This window comes from Myripristis murdjan, chromosome 3 (genome assembly GCF_902150065.1).
Source record: "Myripristis murdjan chromosome 3, fMyrMur1.1, whole genome shotgun sequence".
Taxonomy (NCBI): domain Eukaryota; kingdom Metazoa; phylum Chordata; class Actinopteri; order Holocentriformes; family Holocentridae; genus Myripristis; species Myripristis murdjan.
The window spans coordinates 2569419-2595483 of record NC_043982.1 but is presented as its reverse complement, the minus strand read 5'-3'; the positions used below and the strand labels follow the sequence as shown (position 1 = coordinate 2595483).

At 40.4% G+C, this 26065-nt stretch overlaps 1 protein-coding gene across 3 annotated transcripts in view; it reads left to right on the top strand.

Moving 5' to 3' along the window:
- arnt2 (aryl-hydrocarbon receptor nuclear translocator 2) overlaps positions 1-25750 on the top strand; it is an 80729-nt gene extending 54979 nt beyond the window's left edge. For all 3 annotated transcript variants that reach the window (XM_030046579.1, XM_030046562.1, XM_030046571.1), the window contains 7 exons: positions 8121-8196; positions 9486-9609; positions 9808-9910; positions 10279-10417; positions 13602-13752; positions 23063-23208; positions 23451-25750. In XM_030046579.1, coding sequence (XP_029902439.1) covers positions 8121-8196; positions 9486-9609; positions 9808-9910; positions 10279-10417; positions 13602-13752; positions 23063-23208; positions 23451-23549 — 838 coding nt within the window. In that variant the 3' untranslated portion in view covers positions 23550-25750. The remainder of the gene's footprint in view (positions 1-8120; positions 8197-9485; positions 9610-9807; positions 9911-10278; positions 10418-13601; positions 13753-23062; positions 23209-23450) is intronic.
- The last annotated feature ends 315 nt before the right edge of the window (positions 25751-26065 follow it).

Genomic DNA, 26065 nt, shown 5'->3' with positions numbered 1-26065 from the left:
CAAATATTCAATGATTCACTTATTTTAGACCCTGCTATATTTTTGTAAGGTTTGAGAAACCTCTGAAGTGGCATTTAGACGATCATGTTACATTAACACTCACTCATGGTAACCCTCATGATATGATTATATCCTCATAATATTGGCTTGATATTTAAAGGTGCTGCAGATAGAATTTTGAACCAGTTAATCATTCGGACATGAATTTTGAAAAAAAATAGTAATAACTTGCAAACAAACAAACAAATGCAAAACAATCAATGAGAGTATTGGCAGCCTCAGTTGGTCTCTACGCTGCATTCTGCATTGTGTGACATTTGGTTGGCTTTGGTATGAAGTATGCTAGGCTACTTTACGGTACAATATAAAATGGGTGCCGTTCTTCCAGAAAAACGGAGCTAAAGCTTTTAAGAGTTTCTGGCAGTTACAGAAGTTGGGAAGAATCACTTCCAGCTTGAATATTGTCTACACTAAAGGAGTGCCAGGGTGGTGAGACAGGAAACAATGATATTATTGGGAAAATTGTGGTCTCAATTTCAAGAAAGTGCCAACAATACTTAACAATGTGAGATAGAGGCTAAAAGTTGTAAAGACAGTCTCATCTGTTCATTTTAATTATACCAAGGTATGACATTTAATATGCCAATGAGATTTTGATGTTTTAAAAATGCTACACAGAGCACATTTTAATAAAAGGCCAGTTTCGGCAAACAGATATATCAGTCTAAGCCTAATGCAGCCATAGCCCGTAGTGGCACGTTAGGCTCACCCCTGCTCTGATTTGACCCCGAAATGCCAACGACATGGCTTGCTGTTCTCTGAATATCAACACACCACCACCTTACCTAGTCAGGAATAATATTTATACTCTCCACATCTGTTAAAGGACGCAGTGTCTGTCTCTGGACTGTTTAAGCTACCTGGAAAAATATTTACCTACTTTTATTGATTTGCGTGTTGTTAACAAGGCATTAAGTTAAAAATGTGGAGTCTTAGCTCCAGTGTGTGTAGCTGCACGGCTCTGCTCTGCTGAGCTGCTTGTGCGAGATCCCTGCAGTATATCATACCTGTTGGACCGCAGCCACAGTTCCGTGCTTTGAGATGCTCCAGTTCACATGATTAAGATAAAATGAAACTTGAATGAAAATAAATAAATTGGTTTGCTGCAGCAAGTTAAAATAAATACAGATGTGGCAAAGGGTGGATATTATAGCAGACAAGTTGCAGTGCTTCCAGATATGAATGTATGAATGACAAGTATTAGAAAAATTACCAACTGCATAAAGAGGGTGTGGAAAATAACAGTAAATGTTTACACTTGAGACAAAGAAAAATTAATATTTATGGTAAACATAGATAATGAGCATACATATAGTGACCATACTGAAAAGCTATAGTGAATAATCATCAAAATAGTCACATATAATGCATAACTGGGAATGTGAAGTAATCACATATGTGTATTTATCGTATAGATGTCTCATCCTCCACATGCCAGCTTCATCTCCTACTGCTTGTATGAGATCAAAGGTACTCACCCCGATCTGTCTGAAACCCAGCCCACTAATGGAAGAACATAGTCAAATCATCTTATGCAACTTGTCAGGGATTTCAAACCTGAACATATTTTGTCTGTCTCTGTGTGGGTCCCTATCTTAAAGATGCCAAATTTGAACTGAATATGAGCTTTTACCTCAAGAGCCTTAACTCATGTTCTGTTGGAAGTGTTTGGCAGTAGGGGGCAGTGGTGTCACTGATGATTTTGTCACTTTGCCCAAGCTAAGGGAAGGAATTGTGCAGGCATAAAATCAGTGAATGGGCACAACTTCTCGTCATATCGCTGATCAGCATCGATAGAGAGGTTTACTGACTGACATCCTGTTTTCCATTAGGTATGCTGGGTCAGATTGTTTTTGTCGGGCTCCCCCTCTCTCCACCCATGTGTGTTTTGTATGTGTAGAAAGCAACATTCAGATGTCTCTTTTTCCCTCCATTTCCTCCCAGCCATCATCATGAGTTAAGGAGACTCTGGCATGCCGTTGCTGCGAGCAGATCAGATTAGCTATGTAAACAATCCAAGGCCTGGCACTCTCTGCTTATAGCGGACAGTTATGTGCGCACATGTGTGTATGTCTGTGTGCTTGTGTGCCTGTCTGTGTCCGTGTTGCATGCATGAATCATTGCCAGAGTTTTCTTCCGTTGAGGTGAGAGCCAGAGGCCTTAGCAGAATGTGTTAGATTTATGAGGTTACTGAAAAAAAGAAGAATCCCATTCATCAGAGCGCTAGAGTTTTGAAGCTTATGACTTTCCTCAGCTCCTTTAGGATGTGGAATAAATGCATATGTACATACATGTGCACACATGAATATGTATGTTTTACGCTCAAAGTGGAAGCATGATAAACATATACATTAACTGTTGTGTCTACATTGGTCAGCTGCATGATGAATGTGTACAAGAGCCAGTCTGGGTACACGGACCAGCTGTGTGGTGACTGCACACATTAATCTGTGTATGAGAGTAAAAAAACAGTAGACTCAGTAGGCTTTCTCACCATATTTGTGTTTTATCAAGCCTATTCACCTGTGGGACAGTTGCTTAGTTTCCTGCAGTGTTTGGGGGAATTAATAATAAACTGAATTTGAAATATTGAATGGAAATTGCAGTATTTGATTAAAACAAACAAACAAACAAAAAAAACTCAGTATCATTATTTGACAGCGGTCAAATAATGATACTGGGGGCTTTGGACTTCTTGAAATGTCTATAAAATGTCTGTCATTGTCTCTGTGTTAGAATATCATGTGTTTAAATGTCCATCATGGTGGGATGACCATTAGTTGGTACGTTAGGATATCAAAAGTGAATTTGGATTACATTTTTTTTTTTGACATTTCAAAAGTTTGTGTAAAATTCGATTGATTCGATTGTAAATGGGAATATAGACAGAGATTGCTTATCATATGTTTTCCCTCCAGTTAAATCAGCTTTGGGTGTAGACAGTTTGCTTATATACTGAAGTTATATTAACAGCTTATTAGTTTAATTGTGAGAACGATGCTAGCTAGTTTCCTTGTAAATATGCTCGGAAAATGCTCACCACAATGGCCGAAGTATCTGACAATTTGATTGTTTACCATTAAGAATGTACAGATTTGACTGTAGTTTATACAAGGAATCCACTAGGCCAGTTTAAGGCCAAAATGGATGGAAAGGTCTTAGTTATGTGGTTTCATTTTTTTGCAGATCACGTAGTGATGGGATTATTTTTTCTTTTTTGAGAATAAAGTATTGCAAAATTAAACCAAAAAATTGTACTGACAGATACATTTAGTGAATTTTATGCAAAATATTCCCTTTTCACTCTATTTGCTTTCATTAAACAATTGCAATTAAAGTGCCCTTGAATAGTTTTAGAATGAGAATGTAAATCAGCTATGTTCAGTTGGAATTCAATTCTTGAATTTAAATCCAGGTATCTTCAAAATGCTATCAAAAGATCTCAAATTAGGATTTCTGAAACCCAAAGCGAGCAATGATATATAAATTTTGTCCACGAGGAAAAAAAAAATCATAGATGCACATTTTAAAGATATTTCTGGTTTCTCTTTGAGGAAAAGAAAACAGGGCAGATGATATTTGAAACACCTGCTTATGTTAGCCCCTATGAGTTATCATCTTGACACTTCTAGGATTGTAGAGGTTGATTTCATTCTTTTGCAGGGCTCTTCAGTGGTAGAAGTGGGTTTGCTCAGTTTAAAGCCGGGGATGCCTTCCTGTGCTTCTATGCTGCTCAGAAATAGTAGCAGTTTTTCCACTGGCTCCCTCTACATAGATCTGATTTTATTTACTTTGCTGAAAGCGAGCAGAGGCATGGTTGTGTGCTTAGAAACCAGAGTCTCTTGGTTACCTTGGTTGCAGGTAGGCTTGTTTTTTGTTCCCTAGAGCTGTGACAACAAATCTTGATTTGGATTTAATCCCTGCCTCTAGTGTACCTGCAACTGTGACTGCCCATGAGATATTGTTAATGGGAATTTCAAGTAAGGCAAATTTTTGCTTCCTCTTAGTCAAGAAAAATCAGAGCTGGTTATCAAATGGGACAGTTTTACGCCAAGCCAGTGTGCCAAGCCAGTCCTATCAGTTCCAAGTGGCAAGCTGTTGGTTTTCTAGGCTTGGACTCAGTGATGTGCATGTCTGTTGATGTGTCCAGTGCTGTTTCCATATCTCTGTGTGACAGCTGACCATAGGCCAAACTGCCATCTGCAGCAGCGACTGGCAAACTGGTTCAGCCATCTCTGACCACAAAGCAAGCCTTTCCCAAAGCAAAGCTTCAAGCCATTTTGTGCTGGTATGGTGAGGAAGAGGCTGTGGAGAATGAGTAGAAGATAATGTCATGGAGCCAAATATTCTGTAATTTTCTGCTGTGGCTACATGCCCCACTGCCTTCACTGCTTCTTGTTAAATCAGATCTCTGTGTTTGTGTTTGGAAACTTGAGAGGACACACTGGGCATGAACATATTTACACATGCATTTACACACACAGACACCATTACCATTCCATCAGCAGTGAAACCATCATATGCACTGCAGACTAACCCTGATGAAACTGCTCTTCATTTCCACAGCTCACACAACTCAGATGGCTCAATCAGAAATAACAAATTACTAAACATTGCATTTACATGGGCCTGAACCCCATAACAGGCCACACACAGAGGAAGAAATAAAAGACCTTTGGGTTTGATGTTCCTCATGGTTGTACAGTGGATTATTGATAAGCTTGTGGCCTAATATGAGCTATACAGTTTGGTTTTGTTGAATGACTGAAACAAAACAGATTGACATTTTGAGTTGAGTTTTTTCTGTTATGGATAATTAAACCTTTAAGTCCATGGTTCCTGAGAAATGAAAACAGCTATCATGGAGTTCACCCCCTTCTTTGGTCCAAGTGGCTGCCATTTCCACACTAGAGGAGGATGCCCCATACAGCAGGCAGTAGGCTGATTCAGACATAGCAGGAAGAAGTCTGGAAGACTATGCCTATCCAGGAAGGCCAATCACTGTCACTATAGAGGGGTCACTGGCAAGATTTATGATATCAACATGGCAGATTGTGACATTGCTACTGAGCTGAGTATCTCCCATACCAGGAATGTGTTAGTCATCCCCAACAATATCCAAATGCAGGGTTTTTCCTGCATATAAAATTACGAGGGCGGCCGCCTCAGCCTAATTTCGTGCCGCCCCCGGCTCTCAAAACTCTGACGTCGGAAAATTGTTATTTTCTGACAAGCGTTGTGGTAGATGGATGTCATTTAACTGCAGTTGCAGCATTGCGCCGATGTGGTGGTGCGTATCAACAAGAGTGCACTGGAAGTCGCTGCCAAAACTGCCAAAGAGGAAGAACAGAGCCGAGAAATTCCCTTCCTGAGGATTTTGTTTGTGTTTCGGTTTCTTCTTCGCTAGTGTGTGTGTTAATCGGCATCCTGGTAGTGGAAGTGAAAATGCAGCTTAGTTGACTGCTATATGATGATATACGACGAGCTCATACACGCGTGCCGATCTGTGCGGCGTGTGTGTTTGCGGGGAGTATTGCCCGCTCACGTGTGAATTAAAGGATCTTGTCAAACCAACCGACCTCCCTCGAATTTCCACTTTCCCAGCCATCCTCTTAGCTAGCTGTTTGTTTTAAAACACAGTTCAGTAAGTTCAGTTAATTAAAAAAACTGCCAATGGAACAAGGAAAAATGATTTTTAAACAAGTGAAAGTGGTCTAAAAAACAGGGTTACTTTTTAGGCGACTGTCTTATTTTACCGGGATTTCCAGGCTACAGCAGCGCACAGACATAGATTGTGTAACAATATGAAGAGTTGCCACTCAGCTCTATTTTCACTGGCTAACAGCAGCACACTGGCCTTAGCTTGTCTATTCAGAGAAGAGGTATCACTTCAGCTTATTTTTCATCTATGTTATCACATGCATACTACTGCCCCCCCCCAGCATGGTAAGCTGACAAGAGGGTGTGCTCTGGCACCAGGACAATGCTCCAGTCCACATGTCCACAGTGACCATAGCTGTGGACCCAGAAATGTGGGTTCAAACTGGTGGCAGACCTGCGCTGTTCTCCTGATTTGGCACCCTCTGACTACTAACTGTTCCCAAAGATGAAAAAGCAACTGCCTCAGAAGATGACATCATTGATGCTGTGGACCACTTCCTGGGGGTGCAAGACAGTGGCTTCTACACAGAACTATCCATATGTCCATGACCATGTGACTAAATGTATGAATGTAGGAGAGGACTATGTTGAAAAATAAATGCTTGATCCCTTCATACTATCATTTCACAAATTTACTTGAAAATCCTGTGGCATGGTTATGTGGTTGGGACTCAACTCTCCATCATTGCTCCAAGTAAAACTCATGTGGTATGATACTAGGGTTCTGTGAGTATGGTGCTGATATTATGGGAGTGAGTCAATGTCTTTAAATTGCTTTCATGCCACAAATTCAGGATTTTGTATTTCTCCTAGAATTTAATTTAGTTTAATACTGATTAATTACACAATATCTATATAATAAATCAAATTAAACATATCAGAGGTTGACAGTACTGAATACCTGATATCCAATTTAAAGTAAAAGGGCACTGTTCACTCTAATGCATACTCATGTCTTCCTTCAGTTACCTCTAAAAGCCAATTCATACTTAAGTTCTTCAATTTTTGCTGTATTTACGTTGCGGATAGCATATCCAGTCTCCATGCACATCAGTCAATTCATGGTTCTTGCAGTTTGAGAGAACTGAGTTTCAGCTGTTGCTATAATGATTAAGTATCATTTTCTTATGACATTTCTTGTAGAGCAACAATCCAGGCAATCATTTATTGTGGCCTCTGCGACACTGTCCATGGTGTTACAGAAATCCACAGCCATACATACAATTATGTAATATTGTCATTGATGCCGTGTGGACCAGACAGATCACAAAAAGCGATTGACTCCTTGCTCCTCACACTGAATTGGCTTTCAGTGCAGGGAGATACAGGGAGAATAAAGTGAGTAATTTGTGCTAACTTGTGGTTTTTGAATGATTTCCCTGTTGTAGCCTGTTTGAGTCCTACAGAAAGTCCTGTTGGATCAGTCACTGTAAAACAGCACTGTAAAACACTTGAGCAGCAGGCATTAAGGCCTCCATCAGCACCTGTCTTCTAATCCACTCTTGCAACAGGGAAACCAAGTTTAGACTCACAAAGATTCGCAGTGCACCCACACATTCAATTAGGACACCTAATGCTCAGTGATATGCATGACACTAATGTTATGATTTAAATTTTCACATCAGGCAGTGAAGATTTTCGCCACATGTAAAAATCCTTTGACAAATCACCATTTGTTAGTATACAGGGTTAATTTTGTTCCTGAATAAAACATGAATAGAGTAACTCTTTCAAGAATGAAGAAAAAACTCACCCTCTCTCCAGGATGTTCAGAGAAAGCAATCACTGCAGTGCTTTTGTAAATAAGCGGCTGAATTAGGTTAATTTCTGCAACCATTCTGTGTGTAACAAATAGATTTGATGCAAGTCTGGAGCATATTTTGTTGCCAAGCTACTAATGGTCCATAGCCAGAGTGCTTTCTGCTGGAAGACGCTTTGAGTCTATAAAAACTGCTCTTGTAAAACAAACAATTAATTGCCACCATATTTACTGTGAAGACATTTCTTGGATTTTGTGCAGTGCCTCCTCCCAAAGAAACGTCTTCTACTGCCTCATTCTAAGCCACTCTAGACAAGAGCATCAGCTAAGTAAAAGTGAAAGTGTATTCAAGAAGTAGAAAATATTTGTGGAAAAAAAAAATTATTGCTGCAAATGATCTCTGTGGGAAGCCCTTAACCTAAATAGATTCTAATGTAGCATTTTAAGCAGATTCCAGATTAATATTTTCCTCTTCTTCTTAACTTGAATTTTAATTGGCATTTCAGCATCCCTTGATCCAGGACAAATTTGTAATCTGAAAATGTTAAAGGATAAAAATACATCTTTCAACCTTCAAAAACCCATACCGATTGCATTGTTTTAAGTACTGATGACGTTTGTATTTTGTTGTATTTTGCAGGCAGCTCCAGCAGCAGCAGCAAGCAGAGCTGGAGGTTCACCAGAGAGATGGATTGACTGCCTATGATCTCTCCCAGGTAACCCTCTGCTTTAGCACCTAGTCAGGACTCCAGGTAGCAGATCACCAACATGCTTTCAGACCTGGGTTGAGTTGTGGTTGGAAACATTTTGAACTGCATCAAAAACAGCTTCAGGTTGGGTCTACACTCACCATGACAGAACTAATGCCCCTTTTCCACCAAAAAGAACCTGGTGCTAGTTCGGTGCTGGTGCTAGAGCCAGTGCTTAACTGGTTCCAACAGAGAACCGGTTTGCTTTTCATAGGCCAAGAGCCAAGCGGAGCCACGTCATTATGTCAGCGTAAAACGTGATCACGTCATTGTATGTGTGGGTGGGGGTGTGGGTATCACAATAACCAACATGGACGACCTCATTGTAGCGATGCAAGTGCTCCCCGTGTCTTTACAAGCCACATTGCGATCCAGAGGCGAAAAAACGCAATTATTGCTGGCTACCCGTCGTATTCGTGGTCGGAACGAACGACGACTACGTTTGAGGAGAGAGGTAATTATTATAGTGTTTGCTGTTCCCGTTTGTGTCTATAACCCTGCCCACCAATGACGTGGTGGGTCGCGTCATCGGTTCTTTCTCTGGCCCCTGTTTAGCCCAGCTCGAAGTTGGTGCTTGCCCTGAACCGGTTTGGAACCAGTTTGGCCGGTGCTTGGGCAGTGGAAAAACAAGAACCAGTGCTAAGTCAGGCACTGGCTCTGAACCAGCCCTGGAACCTCTTTGGTGGAAAATGGCCTTAATTGATAATAGTTTGTGTGTTCTTTGGCTCTTTAATCAATCAGTGGCCTTCATCTCTTCTGCACCAAAAACCAAAACATAGCTTGTAGCATATTACATTCTTACATAAAGTGCTGCTGATGCAACTGTGCTTTATGTTTATGTGTCTCTTTTTTGTGTCATTTTTTTGCTCTGGACCTACCAGACTCATTTTGCCTAAAGGCTGGCTACCAACTGTCAAGCGAATTTTAAACAAAAATGAATTGTTGAATTAGGTGTGTTTCCATCAGCCAAAATGGAGCAGTTTTTTATACTTTGCAAAAGTGAGCTATTTTGTTATTTGCTATTTATTACATATTTTCAAACAAAAAAATTCTGCCTTGAGTGAGTGTTGAACCTCTGTCAAATGCACTGCTTTCATTCAACTTTTATAATTTCATACATCATGATTCACAAGAAACATGTGAGCTTGTGAGACCTTTGTTCTGCTCCCACCTTTGTACGCATGTGTTGGTGCGGTGTGTCTGTGTATATATGTTTAATATTGTATGACCGTACTCTAACTCCCCATCCCTTTTAGGTCCCTGTGGCCAGCGTTGGCAGTGGCGTCCACGAGGCAGGAAAGAACATTGACAAGACAGAGGCCCTGTTTTCCCAAGAGAGAGATCCACGCTTCGCCGAGATGTACACTGGCATCTCTGGCTGTACGAAACACACACACACACACGCACGCACGCACACCTTAACCAGTGCAACATTTGTGCTGACAGTCACTGATGGAAGCATTTTCTAGTTTTGCTTTGGTGCTCTTTTTGTTGTGTATTACTTGCTGTCTCTATTCCTCACTGTGATGATGATTTTTTTGTGTCTGTGTGTGTGTTTGTGTGTGTCTGTGCACATAGCGGGGGATAAGAAGATGATGGTTCCCTCCTCCACAGCTGGAGGACAGCAGCTCTACTCCCAGAGCTCTCCCTTCCAGCAGGGACACTCTGGCAAAAGTTTCAGGTATACATCTAATTGAGTGTGTGTGTGTGTGTGTGTGTGTGTGTATGTGCGTGTGCCATTACATAAATGTATGTATGCTAGATCCCAGTGTGGGCTCTGCAACCCAACATATCATTATCACATCGACAGTCACAGACTATGATAAGTGACAGAGCTATAATGAATATGTTCTAAGTAGTAAGAGTATGGATTGCAGGTGGTAGTAGAGTCTTTGTGTAAGTACATGTGGGTGTAGCTGCATATATAAGCAGTTAAGCCTGTGGTTTATCTCAGCTGTGCCTTTGAAATCGTAGAAAAATAAGAAAATAAATGTGAAACCTGGTTGAGTTTCATTTAGCATTTTTGTATTTTGTGTGTCTGATGAGCAGTTCCTCAGTGATCCATGTCCCAGGTGTTAACGACATCCAGCCATCAGGCTCATCCAATCAGAATCTAGCTCAGATCTCCAGACAGCTCAACCCAGGTCAAGTGGCCTGGTCAGGCAACCGACCCCCATTCTCTGGACAGGTAACTCGCAAACTCACACACACACACACACACGCATATATACTCAAATAAGTGTTGATTGGTGCTGAAGTGCCTTCTGCGTCACAAATAAAGTCAAACATTCTCCCTGTTACTGTGTTTGCCATTCACATTCTCTCCGCCAGCACTTGCTGGCAGAAGTAGTAGAAGTAGTGCCTGATAATGAATGGACCTGTTGTGTCTGCTGTACAAACATTGTGTGAACATTCCAAAGGAGGAAGCATGTGCCAATAATTTTGACACACATATGGTGTTTGCATATTTTTCTAATTCCGCCAAGTTTGTGCACAGATAATGACACAGACACATGCATTCTTTCACACACTTAAGTCATTATTACTTCCATATCATGATCCATAACTACTAAATGTATCACCATACCTGCTACCTTGACCTGCACTGTTTTAAATATTTCATAGTCTGATTGTGGAACTCTACACAGACAAAATTTGTTACTTGCACACCCGCTGGCCTAAGCTAAGTTAAATTCCTAGGTGTCTATAGGATCTTGCAGATACTATTTTATCCCACACATGTCCAGCAGTTGAGCAAAGATAGCCCAATACTTGTGTTCAGCCTGTCTCTTTAACCGAATGACAGATATTCAGGCTTTTCTACAATATGGTTCCTTTTGGTATCTAATAAAAAATCAATTAATAAGAAATTATTCACATTTTTGTTTTCTTCAAGCTTTGTTTTTTTATAGTCCTCTGAAACTGTTACGTGCCCCCTTGTGAGTTCACACCTCCAATCTCTGGTCTAAATCATAAACTGGGCCTGCAATCTTCAAATAGCCATTCCATCCAGAGAAAGCTCAACTCAGTAATGGCAGAGCCTCTTCTTTAATGCCACCACCAATGGCTGCAGCCATTTAGTTTACTGACTTTACAGGATCTCTGGGTATTGACATCTCCAAAACCCAACACAATTGGGTCATTCCATGGAAGTTCAACAAGCGCCTCCCACCTGACCACCTCAGAATCAGATGATTATTTTTCTGCAATATCTTTTGCATATTCAATGAAGCCATGCAAAATTTTCCATTCATACTGTGAGGACCTGTAACTCAAAAAATATTCAAAGTACATATGGGTAGGCCCAAATTTGGTGCTTCTTTATTCACGCTGTTTTTCTAGCGTTTTTTTAGCCCTCATAACTTCTATTAACATAATGTATATTTACTCACTGAGCATTATCATGGTTGCAATTCCTTTCAAAAGTTAACAGAATCTCAAATTTTACATTTCATAAGCATCAAAATATACCTTAGGGCTGTACCCGGCTCACAATTTCCAGAGTCAACTCAGAGTCGGCATTTCTGAGGTCAGGACAGCTAAGGACAGCTAACATTACACTGCAAGCTTCATCACATCCAGTGTGTTTTTTACTTCCAGACTTGACTAAATATGTCCAACATGTTTCTTGATATTTGATAATTAATGTACACTATTCCTATCATATCATGTAACACTGTCAAACGGTGACGTTAGCTTGGAAATGGTTGAATGCTAGCGTTAGCTGTTGTCTAATGGTAGCAAATGGGTGATGAACTATATTGTTTTATCTTGAACTAAGGCCAAATATCACTTCAGATTTTTACTATCCATTGTCTTTTCAGGTGTTCAGGAAGTGGTGAAATGACAAGAATTTGTCACACTCCCCACATTTATATGACGTGCAGTCCGGAACACAGTAGTACCACATAATGACAGCATTTGAGCTTCCCACTCTGAGCGTGATGTCAGAGTAGGATGGCCTCAGTGTGAATACAGTCTATTTTCTGGGCAATTGATTCACATCATGTATCACCTCTAAAAGAATATTAAAACATAATATGTTTCCATTCCCTATTGCAGTACATTCCGAGTGCATTTTTAAGAGAATGTGTCTTGTTATTGTGATATTGCTATGCCAGTAACTGCCTTAAGAAGAAGAAGAAGAAGAATGATAAAAAACAAAAACAGACTAGACTGGACTACAATGTTTTTTTCTTCAACACTACTCAACTTGAGGCATCTCAGGTCGACTTAGGGTTTCCAACAGATGTTTTGACCCGTTGACTTTCAGGAGACAGCCCTAATTTACCTATTTTAGGAAATAATTTTGACATAGATGGAATCATGGCTAGAACATGAGCCTGATATCAAAATGCAGCTAAAAATAAGACTTTCTGTCATAATTTGTTTTATCCAGCCACTTATCCGACATGGTGATATGACCCTTGAAAGTTTTCCCAAAATGCACTTTTTCATGTTTTCTCTGATGAATTATCAGAAAACATATGACACATCCAGGATACCAATGCTTGTTTCTGTTCCACTGTCTCACAGACATTGAATTGGTCCAGTTTTGCTGGTAAAACTACCCGTATGTACTTTGAATTTTTTTTTTAAATTTTTCCCAAGATATTCGTGGTCAAAGTTGCTTACAGAAAAAAATTGTGTTACAGTAAAAACAGATTTTGGCTTAGGATTGTGACACCTAGGATGGATGTAAAATTGACTTGGTTGTAGTGTTTAGCAGAGCTTGTGTGTTTTTCTGCCCCGAAAATTTCATGTGGCTGTCTCTATTAGGGATGAAACTCTGAGGGCTCAAAAATGCTAGAAAATACAGCGTGAATAAAAAAGCGCCATATTTGGACCTATGTGTATGTACTTTGAGGACCTGCAACTCAGAAAATAGTCATTGTATGAATGTAAAATTTTGCATGGCTTCACTGAATATGCAAAAGATATTGTAGGAAAAAAATCAGCTGATTCTGAGAGTGTCAGATGGAATTTTTTTTTTCTGAATTGGTTGATTTTCTAGGGAATGACCCAGTTACCTGTCAAATTGGAGTAACCATTGTGAAAAAAAGCCTACTTCTACTTTGGCTTTTCACAACATTCCACTCCAGTTAACCCCAGGAAGTTGGTAATGAAAGTCTATGCTTTCATTGCGTGGAATCAAACATGACACTAGAATTAGTTCTGATCAAGGGCTTTCCCACGTCTCCCATCCGATGGGAGACATTAAAGTCCTCAAAATTTCAGTTTCCCAACAGTTTCATTTACCCAAACACTAAAATATCCATTTTATTGAAATGTGCAATCTTACTGTTTTGTTACGGACTTTTTGGCCCTCTCAAGAATAGTTACTAGATCTAACCAGTATCTCTGTTCTCCAGTCCAGTAAGACCCAGTCCAGTCCGTTTGGTATTGGTTCTGGCCACAGCTATCAGGCTGACCCGGCCTCCTACAGCCCCCTGTCGTCCCCGGCCACATCCTCCCCCAGCGGCAATGCCTATTCAGGACTGACCAACCGAAGCACAGCTTTTGGTAAGTCCTTCACACTTTTTTTTTTTTTTTTTTTTAAGAATTGGTTTATCTTTTTGTGACATAGCATTGCAGTATGTGAAACATTATGTTGAAATTCTGGCTTTGTTACTCCCCTTGAAGAACTGTTAACCCAAAAACCTGCCTGTGAAGAAAAGGTGCACAGCTACTAATAAATGCACCCAGTGGATAGGTAAATGGTTATTTGTCACAGGTAGTTGTGAATCTACCTGTGTGATCTGGTAAGCCATTACGAAGAATTGTATTGAATTGAATTGAAGTGTATCATTGTTCGCTGAATCTGGTAACATCACATTTGTGCAAATAATGGAGCCAATTCAAACTGAGACTTTGAACTACATTAAAATAATAAAAAAAAAAAAAATAACAATAAAAACTTCTGTGATGACATGAATCAGAAGTCCCTTTGACCTCAACACAGTTCTCAAAATGAACCTTGCACATACTCAGTTGATGACTTTAGAGTGTAAAGAAGGACCTGGCATGCTCAAATAACCCCCGTCCCCATATTCAGCAAATTCATCTTATATGTTCCTCATCAATCATCAGCAGTCCTTTATTCCTGAAGGACATCACTTGAGAGTGACCAAATTTTAAATTACACACAGTGCCAGATTCTGTACATGAAACGCCATTGAAAATAGGTAGGGTGGCATATTTCAGATACATATGTTGATCATTTTGGTTTGTAAATCTTGGTAGGTACATTTCTTTAGTTCACATGCTCTAAGAACACCTTTCACTCCAGTTGTTGCTTACTATGAATGTCATCTGCATGCCTTACATATGCCTCCCTGAATTCAAAACAGACACCTTACCCTCACCCCAGCCAGAAGTGCACTTTGCCAAAGAGGGAGAAAGGAAAGATGCTATTTTGCAGCATTGACTGTGATACCATCCCATTTTCAAGCCTTCAAGCACAGTGTGGGGAACCAAACTAAATAGTGTCAGAGTTGCTTATCACGGGTCTTTCCACTACTCATGCGCATTATTCACTATGGCCTTCAATGCGTATTTATCAGGTAGTGTAGGGTTAACAGCCCATCAACATAACTGCTGTACAGCAAGGTTGTATCTGACAAGTGTTTCTGAATTGAAAAGGTATTTTCTAGTATTTGTCACTGTAGAAAGGAAAATGTTGGAGTGTGTGCAGCAAGTTGTTTGCATTCTGAAGGTTGCAAAGAAGGAAAATACTTAACCCAGTTCAGAAAAAATGACTGCTTCTTAGACCAAATACTCCACATTAGTAGTGTACATCATTATCACAGTTAAGCAGTCTGCACCTCCCATTTACAAACACTGTAGAGAGATTATTTCTGATAACGTGCTAAAACACTCATGGACACGAGTGAAAACAAAAACGTATTAGTGTGGATGTAGCCTACACTTTGTGCTGCTTTCTCCTTTACTTTGTAACCCCTCTGTAGATGTGAGGACTAACCTATGCCAGTATGTATCTGTCTGATTGTGGTTATGGTTCCTTTAGCATTATGTGAAATGTTTGATGACGTAGGTCAAAGCTCAAAATCTGCTTTCGTCCCAAAGAAAAGATTCATTTAAATACACACAACTTCTCCCACACACTCAAAACACTAATCTCTCACACATTATCTTTCTTTGCATTCCTTCAGGCAGAAGTAGTTTATAATTAATCTTCCATTCATTTTCTCTCAGTGTTCAACTGGAGATGAGAGGGCATCACTTCCTTACATGGAAGTGATATATCGCATTCAAATGTATCATCCATATATTAAACAGCCTGAACTGGGCACTCCCACTCTTGTGGCACTACACAGGAGGACTGAGCAAATTCATGCTACATAAGACATGACTACTGTGACAGCCTGGCTACACAAACACGCACACTTCACACATGGATCAAAAGTGATGTAACAGTCATGGAAGTCCTAATAAGGAAGCTGAAGAAAATTGATTATTCAGCCTAATTACATGAAATAGTTTAAGAAGTGAAAAATTGCCTTTTAGGTCTTCAGGAATCTTTGGATACAGTCTTGTCTGATTTTTAATCATTTTCAGAATTGATTTATTCATTTATTAAGTGTTAACATCAGAATCAGTTCAGTACTGATTTATTTATTCATGCATTTATTGAGTTATTGTTTTATTTATTTTAGTTCATACATTTGTTTACCCTGTGTACATGAACTTGTATGAATTTGATATGTAAAGGTATGAATGAAGATCCTGTATGGACAGATAGTAGTACACCCACAGCTTTCTTCTGTGTTTAAGACGGGATGCAATCAGCTCACATCCTCTCCTGTATAGAATCAGCTTTGGTTCTCCTAGGGAAATTCTGTCGATGCTTTTCAATGCTGATCAGTCAGTACCTCATGATTTAAAATAAATAAATAAATAAATAAATAAATAAACATCCTGAAACCACTATTTCTCAGTCCCAATTTAATCAAAATTGTATTCAGTCTGCAGCACCACAAAATTCAGAAAAAAGTACAGGTGATGGAATGCTCCGTTGTTCAGTTTGGGATTTTCATGCAAACCAGTTGCCCTAGATCATTTTGTATGTGCGTTTCTGTTTCCTACTGTGCCTGTTTAGTATTCCTTTACTGTATAGTCAGGAGTGGCTCATTAGCCAGCTGCCAGAAGCGACTCCCCCCCTTAGGATTCGGACCGCTTGTCGTCCACTTGTCTTCAGGAAGGCAGTCTTGGCCTAAGCAGTTGCTTAATGATGGCCCTTTAATGGACATACATTAGCAAACTTGATTATTTCTCTACTTTTTATTGTTCTCATATCTCCCTTTTTGTTCCCCTTGATATCATTCATGTTTCCAGCCCATCTGTGTTTAATGTCTTGATGCTGTCTCTCTCTCTCTCTCTCTCTCTCTCTCTCTCTCTCTCCGTCTCTACCTGTCTCTCTCTCCATCTGTCTCTCTCTCTCTCCCACTCTCTCACTCTCACTCTATCGTCACATTTGAATGACAGATTTCAATGAGTACCTTTCGTCTCCTCAGTTGTTGTATTTTTTGTCTTACTCGTTTATGATATCCCCTTGTTTGTCCTTATCTGTCCTGCGTTCCACTCCATGTATATGCAATAAGCCTCCTATGTGTTGGGCTAATTACGTTTCTCTCCTGTATTTTTTTTTCCATGAGTTGTCTTTCCTCAATGGTTCAGACAATTGCCTGTATGTCAGTGGAAAGGAGATGAAGCATAAGTGTTTATTGTGAAACAGCAGGAATGTTCCCTCTGCAGGGAGAGCCAGACAGCTTATCAATCTGCCTCTGTTTAATGTACTCAGTAGACTCTCAGTACAGCCCTGCAGGGAGACAGCAAGAGAGTCTGTGTGTATGTGTGTGTACGTGTGTCCATATTTTGTTCAGAGGTCACGATACTACATATAGCTGTTACGCCATAATGCACCACTGCGTATTGTCAGCTCAGTCACATTTTTCTTTGAGAAAGACCGTGTGTGAGGGAGAAAGAGAGACAAAGAGAGAAGTAGAGAGAATTTTTACTGCAACTGTTTGCCGGATTGTGTTTCTTAGTTCTCATAGGATATGGATTTTTTTATGACTGTAAGAAATGTTGTAAATTTTGTTCTCACAAAAAGCCTTGGAAACAGCATGTAAAGCAGCAATATAGTAGAAACGAAATCAAAATTAGGCATGTTTGCACAGGCAAATTACCTGTTTGTGACCAAGCCAGTGGAAATTTTCAACTTTGCTCAGTCACAATTTCACAATGTCGCAATCACAGCAGTTAACACAAATTCAACCAATCCCTATGAATTCTGTATGACTTTGTAAGGTCCGCTTGTCCACTCACTGCAACAGACACACAAATTTGACCAATCATTGTTGCATCCTGCGAGTTTCACCAGAAACATTAAGCCACACTTCACCAAACTCACTTCCTTGTTTGGTTATAAACAAGCGGCCGTGTTTCACATTTACTAACAAAAATGACTACTAAAGACCTGACGTTTTGGCTAAGAGCTCAGCCGGGCAAAATTGTTTTGTGCATGCAACGCTGCTGAACACAAACAAAAGTCATTGACTGACAGTCACTTTGTGACTGAGGCTGCTGCATCAAGGTCTGCAGCAAGAATCAAGGTGCATCAGATTGAACATGCTTGGTCAGTGGTGGTGTAATATAGATCATAAAGTGATAGAGGCGTATGTGTCCGTGAGACAAAGTCTCTGTATGTGTATGTGTAAGTGAGAGAAAGAAAATAGACTTGGAGCAAAAAGTCTCAGATGTTTAAAAACAGTGTGAAAGTTTGAATGAAAATATCAGGTTGGGCATCAAATCAGATGGAGAGCATGTGTGTGTGAGAGACATCACTGTCTCACTGGCAGAGGACAGAGAGCAAGTAGCTCAGTGCAAATAAGCTTGAACAATCTCTTGTAAATGGTAGGTTACTTACAACACTCAGAACGGTTTTAAGGTTTTACTCTCACTGGGACAAGTTGCAGTAGATTTTTAATAAATCATACAAAAAACATTGCAAAAATGATGTCAGTTTTATGGAAAAGCTACTGTAACATCAAGCATTTTAGGCTGCTGCAATCTCTGAAAAAGCCCCCAAAATCCTTGAGGGGCTGCTCAATACACCATATTGTTTGCCATATATTTGTTGTATTTCTTACCTTTGTCCTTTGGGCTATGTGTTTTTTGTGTGTTTGTTTGTTTGTTTTTTGCAAGCTCCCCCATCTGGCATAGTGTCATCATACAAACACACTTCAAGATGTAGCAAGTAGACTTTGGCTCATAGATTCCATGGATGCAAACTTGGTGCAATCTGACCAAAATGCTTCCCTTAGTCAAACAAGACTTAGGATAAGAATGGATTATTTATGCTCAGATATTTCATAATATATAATTTTAAGACTGCCACAATCGTTCCTATTCCCAAAAAATCCACAGTGAACTGCCTAAATGCCTATCGTCCGGTTGCTCTGACTCCAATCATTATGAAATGCTTTCAGAGACCGATTCTGACCCACATCAAAGCTGCCACACCTGCCGACCTAGATCAACATCAGTTTGCATACCGCACAGACAGGTCCACAGAGGATGCAGTAATAACAACTCTACACACAGCCCTGGCACATTTAGACCATGAAGACACATATGTAAGGATGCTGTTTGTAGATTTCAGTTCTGCATTTAATACAATTATACCTCACAAGCTGGTGCAGAAATTGAGCAGTCTGGGCCTGGGCAGTTCACTGTGCACCTGGATATGGGACTTTCTGAGCAACAGACCTCAGCGTGTCAGGATGGGAGACTGCACCTCGTCCACCCTGGTGCTGAACACCGGTACACCGCAGGGGTGTGTCCTCAGCCCTTTCCTGTACACCCTCTTCACTCATGACTCTTCACCCATACACACCTCCAGTACCATCGCGAAGTTCGCAGATGACACCACAATTGTAGGACCGATAACTGCAAACAATGAGAGAGCCTACAGGGAGGAGGTGCAACATCTGACAGAGTGGTGCTGCAACAACCTGGACCTGAATACATCAGAAAAGAAAGAAATGATCGTGGATTTCAGGAGGACAAGACGCACTTGAACACTCTGCCCTCCACATATGTGGGAAGGAGGTGGAGAGTTTTAGGTTCCTGGGAGTGCACATTGCGGCCGACCTCACCTGGTCAACGAACATCCAGCATCGGGTGGGGAAGGCCCAGCAGAGACTGTATTTCCTCAGGAAGCTGAAACAGGCTCACCTGCCACAGCAGCTGCTCATCAACTTGTACAGAGCCACCGTTGAAAGCATCCTAACATACTGCTGCACGGCATGGTACAGCAGCTGCACAATGGAGGACAGGAAGGACCTGCAGAGGGTGGTAAGGGCGGCGGAGCGGGTGATTGGTAGCACACTGCCATCCTTGAGTGACATCTGCACTGGCCGTCTTCACAAGACAGCTGTGTAATGACAGATCCCACACACCCTGGTCACTGCCTGTTCTCTCCACTTCCATCAGGAAAGAGACACAGGACAATTAAAACAAACAGCCTGTGGATAAAAGCTGTGTTTTAGCCTGTGAGGTGTGTCACCCCACCCCATCCACCCACCAAGAAATGATTTTAGCCACAACACATCTATGCCCTCCCCAACAAACAAACAATAACTGCTGCACCAGCACTTTGCACTTTACATGTTTTTATTATTCATTTATTTATACATGATTGCGCAGCGTTGCACTTATGTGGACTTTTCTGTTGTGTGCATTGTATTGTATGTATGATATTCTGTTGTGTGGATGATATGTTTGCTGTGTGAATGATATTTTATTTTGATTTAACTGAGACTCGGTGGCTTTTAAACTGCTTTTCATTGTTTTCTTAAACGATGACAAAGGATCTATCTATCTATATAACAGTCTGCATCATATCAGACAGGAATAACATGGAGGTTCATCGGCAGACTAATATTTTGTTGTAAGCCAAGTTTATTAGCAATTATTAATTATTAGCTAATGTGGAGGTACCATTATCTGCTGCCTCTGTGTGAAAGCTCAGCACTCAGCTGAGGTATTGTGAGCAGCAGCCATTGATGAATATTTGATAAACAGTGAGGGCAGTGTCTGCCCCCACATTGCCTGCACAGCATGAAAGAGCAACCTTCCATAGAGAAGATTTTATTTAGTAAATTCACATCTCTAATGACTGCTTACGCATCTGTTGACAGGGGAGAACATCTCCTTTATCTTCTCTGCGCGCCAACAAGTAACTAACCCCCACCCCCCACCCGTGGTATGCAGGACTTTTGTGAAGTTGGTGTTTTTAAATAGTTGTGATGGTATGTAAATAGTGACAGTTTAATAGAGCTCCATAAACATCTTAAACACGATCTCGAGCCGCCAGATGCGCCTCTGGGGAATACTGAGGAATTAGTGCTTGTGTATCTGCCAGCTACTCAGCTTATGTGTTTGTCGGCGTGTTGCAGGTTGATATACTTAACTGGATTCTGAACATTTACGGTCATGCCTGCACTAGAGTTGTCACAGTACCACAGTTGTACTTTAGGATACATCCAAGTATCACAACACTGGTTAATAATTCAATACCACACCAAAAATCACTTCAAACTAATATTTAAGGATTAAAGCTCTTCTTGCTAATGTTTGGGAAAAGGCAAGTGCTAAAACCTGACATGCTAAATGACTCTTTAAATAGTTTTCAATATAAATGTTACCAATAGAACTTTTTCACAGCAGCCTTTTTGACATGAAAGAGCAGGTTAACACACGTTACTAATGACTTTAATTAAGGTTCAGTTCTGTTTAAGCCCAACAGAGCCAGGGCCCTGGTGTTGTTCAGGCTGGCTCACTGGAAAAACTCTGATACACTTATGTGGAACAGAACCCTAATGTCTTTAGAAACACGTGTGTTTACCTGCTGTTTCATGTTAAAATGGCTGTTGTGAAAAAAGCTCTGTCGCATTTGGCCAAAAGGGTTTTTTTAGGGCCAATACAGACGCTTTTTGGATTTGAAATTGCCGATGGCAAATAGGTTAGGGTCTTTAAGTATGATTAAATTGAATAAAATCATTTTTTAAGAAGTCTGTCTCGCCCAGACTGTTTTTTTGTTTGGTTTGGTTTATCTTTATCTTTATCTTTATTTGGATCTCCATTAACTTTGGCTAAGGCCATCGCTATTCTTCCTGGAGTCCACACCCAACACAATTATCTTTACATTGCAGTATATTACAAAAACCACACCACACAACAAGACAACACAAACAACAACCAAAAACAACTCACAACAATCTACAAAATAAAGACAAAAATATATATACAGTACGGGACCTAGTTCACATTAACTGTACCTCCGAAATGTAGCAATTAACCTAATTCATAAATGGTCAGATGGTCAGGTAAATATCAACATATGTTAGACGTGATTCCAGTATATTGCATTTGCAAAACATCATTTGGGTTTCATAAAGCTCATCAAACTAACACTAATTACTTGTACCCAGTAGCCACAACTAAACATCAGCAGACACCGAGAACTGTTTTGCTAATAAATACTCTTTCAATAATTCTTTAAATCTATATTTGTTTTTTTCTAGAATGATATGTCCCAGCAGAGCATTCCGTATCACCATGGCTCTAAACATTACCGTACTTTTCATCTTGTTTGTTTTCACGTGTACAACACCAGGCATGCTACAGAAGGTAGAGTAAATCTACCTTCCGTAGCATGCCTGCTGTTGTATATATGTTCATCAGAACTGAAAGACAGACGTTTATATAGAACCCTTGGCAGTTTAGTCACAGATATTTTCAAAATAAAAGCAAGTAATGAGGCAATAAATCTGTTCTTTACATTCAACCAAACAAGGCAGTTATGCATTGCACTGACATTTGTTCGATATGGACACCGAAGTAAACATCGTGCTGCTTTATTCTGAGCAATTTTCAGTTTCTTTATAGATGATGTGGCAGCGCACGACCAAACCTCTGAGCAGTAGTCAAAGTGTGATAAAACAAGACTTTTAATGACACTTCCCCTTAAATATAAAGGTAAAAAATCACCGCATCTCCTTATAGTCGAAAGACTTCTGCCCATTTTATTTATTACTTTCTCAATGTGTTTAGACCATGTTAATTTGCTATCGAATAGTATTCCTAGAAGTTTGGTTTCTTGCACTTGTTCTACCGCCACATCATTTACATATAGCTTTACTTTCGGTTCATTCATTAATTGTTTGTTGGTCAGATTACATTACCAGGGCTACCAGCTCATCTATGGGTGCAACAGTGATATTGTTTTTATTTTAACATAGTTTTTGACCCAAACACAATGCTATTTGTTTTAGAGATATTAAGAACCAGTTTATTGTTGGTTATCCATTCTACTACTGCTTGAAGTTCCTGATTTAAAGCACTACTGAGTTCATCCGTTGGTTTGATTTTGTTTTGCAGGGTGGAAAAACCCTTTTAGATCGTAGACTGGCAGCCATGTTCAGTTGAAGATGGAGACTGGCACACCAAGTCATTTGACATATTAGTTCCCGTTTCTGTGGTTCTGTGGTCGTGTGCTGTTGTAGCAGTTATAGTAGTAGCAGCTGTACCACTGGGAGTGGTAATTATGCAATATATTTATCCATACTTTCATGGAATCTGATGAGAATGTCTCATTAAATCAGTTCAAGCCAAGGGGTCATGTCTGTTATAACTGAGGTGGATGATGCAGACTGGACAGTCTACATTTTTAATAAAGGACACCATCAGCCCCATGCAGCAGTCTACCCCAAACCTGAACCATATCATTTCAATGTGTTGTTTTCAGATGTGTCAGGGGAGAGCAGTCAGAGTGGCGCCCAGTTCCAGGGCCGTCCCAGTGAGGTCTGGTCCCAGTGGCAAAACCAGCATCACTCCCAGCAGGCCGGGGAACAGCACACACACCCCAACCCCAGCCAGACAGAGGTCTTCCAGGTAACATATACACACACACACACCAACCTTTTTGGATATAGACTGTGCTGGTTTTGGATTCAGATGTGTGCAGTGAGTTGGACTGAACACCGCCACAGTGAAGGTAGAGGTGCTGCCATAGTGCAGCCAGATCCTGGCCGGTGACCAGTGTACACAGCAGTGTGGCAGATAAAGGCTGTGTGTCCTGGCTCTTCCCTCTGACCTCTAACCTCCTCTTCTCTCTCTCCTCTCTCTCGCTGCAGGACATGTTGCCCATGGCAGGGGATCCCACCCAGGGTACAGCCAACTACAACATTGAGGACTTCGCTGACCTCGGCATGTTCCCACCCTTCTCCGAGTAAAACCTCCCTCTACCACCCCCACCCTTTTTTTTTCTCTGTGTCTGTGTCTCTCTCACTTGGCCTAGATGCCACAGACAGTGGCAGACAAAGAGAATCATTTGTGCATTCATTTGTCATGATTTGCGTCCTCTCCTCTTTCTGTATGGCTCTCTGGAACACAGACACACACAGAGTTAATGTATTAATGCACACGTGCAATGCAGCACGGGGAATGTCTGGATGCACTCGTCATTTGCACACACACACACACACACACACACACACACATACACACACATACATTCATATATGCACACACATACACAATCACCTTGTCTTTGGGCGCCAAAGCCTGCAGTATGTATCTTTAACACACACATACCTCGTCTCTGTCAGATGGAAGGTACATGATTGGATATGTACCGACCCTTTTCTTATTCATCTCTGTCACTCATATCAATGATAGTCGCTTTCTCAAGCTCTGTCAACAACAGCAGTGAAGTGAAGCGTGCAGTCCGTGACTTTCATATCCCTCAGTGGGTCACCAAGCCCATTTAGCAAGCATTTCCAAGTTAAGCTCTATCTGTACAGCCTTGGTACAACCAGGGGATGTCAGTAGTATGAATTTAGCACAAGGAATTGGCATCATAAGTATTATTATACATATTTAAGTTTTACAGATTAATTTAGCAAAGCAAATCTTGCATTGAAAATATACATTCAAAAACTTTCTGTCTGGGTTACTCTACTGCTTTAGTTTTTCATGACAGGAAGATAGAAATCAGGCATCATCAAGAAGAAAAGTGTGCCAAAACCAAATAACAGCAGAAATTGCCCCATTTGATTATCTGCGCTGGGATTTTTACTTACAGTAAGTATCACAAATAACTGGATTCCCTGAAGTAATATTAAAGCCGTGTGAATAGGATTTTTGCCCATGCACATTGGAAATTTTAGTCATCCGGTAAATTAATTTTCTGGAGGACTGTGGTCATAGAGTGACAGCTCTATAGCATCATCCACAATAAAACAAGTCCAACTCTCTTCAAGTGGTTTCATTTCCTTTGGAAATGCACACTGCTGCTTATATGGCCCTTGTAACCCTGATGCCAGGTGTGCAAGTTGGTAATTGCGTGAAACACCAGATGTGAACCCAGAGGGTATTAAAATTACCCGAGGATATCATAGTTAACTCAATATACAGTTGGTGACTTCAGACAGAATTTTCACTGGAGTGGCCAGAGAATATCAGTGACATTTTCTCCTGGGGTTCTAAGAAAATTTGTAATAATTACCAATCACCAGACCTCCCCTTGTAATTGTAGTGCTGTCTGGAGAGAGCTCAAGTCAACAAAACCATTGATTTATGAACAAGAAAATCCAACACTGTCTGTTTACATGGGAAATGGATATGAGTGTCAAGGATGTGCACCTCCGCCCTGCCTTGTGGATCTACTTGCACACCATGCCCAAGTCTTTACTCTGCCAAACGGTACCAGGGAAAGAGATGCTGTACATGCTGATCAATATCTGCTGCTCTCCTCGGTCACTTCATGAAGCTTATTGTGTAAATTCTAACTATATGTAGTGATGTCCATAACCCTAGAGAAGATTCTGACTCGTGTATAGAAGGATTCTATGTATAAATGAAACAAAACAAACAAAAAAAAGTCATTGCAGACAGTCGCTAAGCTAAGGCTTAAAGTGCACTTCATAAAAGCTAATCGCTAATCTCACCAGCCTGCTTATAAAAAGGGAAAAACCGCCATACCGTCCAAGCAATGCGCAGTATTTACTAGTGTATTTGGTGTTCTTCAGCTCTCGCTACTTGACTTTATTACTTTATAATCTTTTCAACTATTAAGAGACTGAATAATACTTTATAGCCGGGGAGCTTTTACATGATAGATTGTATAATGTCTCTGGCAAGAACGATGGGAGAATCTTGAACCGACATTGGAGTCCTTTTGCTAAAAATCTCAAGTTGATGTTTTTTTGTAAATAATGTGATTTTTATGTCGACTGGTGTTACTTTCACACAGTACATGTTTTTTGTGTAGGTTTTAATGATATTGTGTGCAATGTGAGTACGTATTTAACTATCAGCATTTAGTTAGTCTGTTAATTGTACATTGAGTTCTAGACCTGTATAAATTGTGTAAATGTGACCCATTATTTTTGTGTAACAAATTGTGCTTGTGACAATAAATTCTTATTGGTTATGTGGCTTCTGTTCAACATCTTGTTTCAGTCTTCAGTTTCTATGGCACGTTTTCACCAAGACAAACATTTTACTGACAGATGGGATCTGGAGCTGCCCGTTTAGGGCTGGATCAATATGTGTTTTTGAAGTTCAGTATCTTGAAATTTTACAGTTTTGAAGTCAAAATATGTAACTCTTCCTTCTTACGTTTCCCCAAGCATCCCCTAGCTTCTACAGCAGGATTCACAGCAGGGGACATTAAAGGCACCCGCAGATTTCCAGCAAAGTCACCATGGTGACATAAGGAGACACCGACAATACGCTCTCCATGATG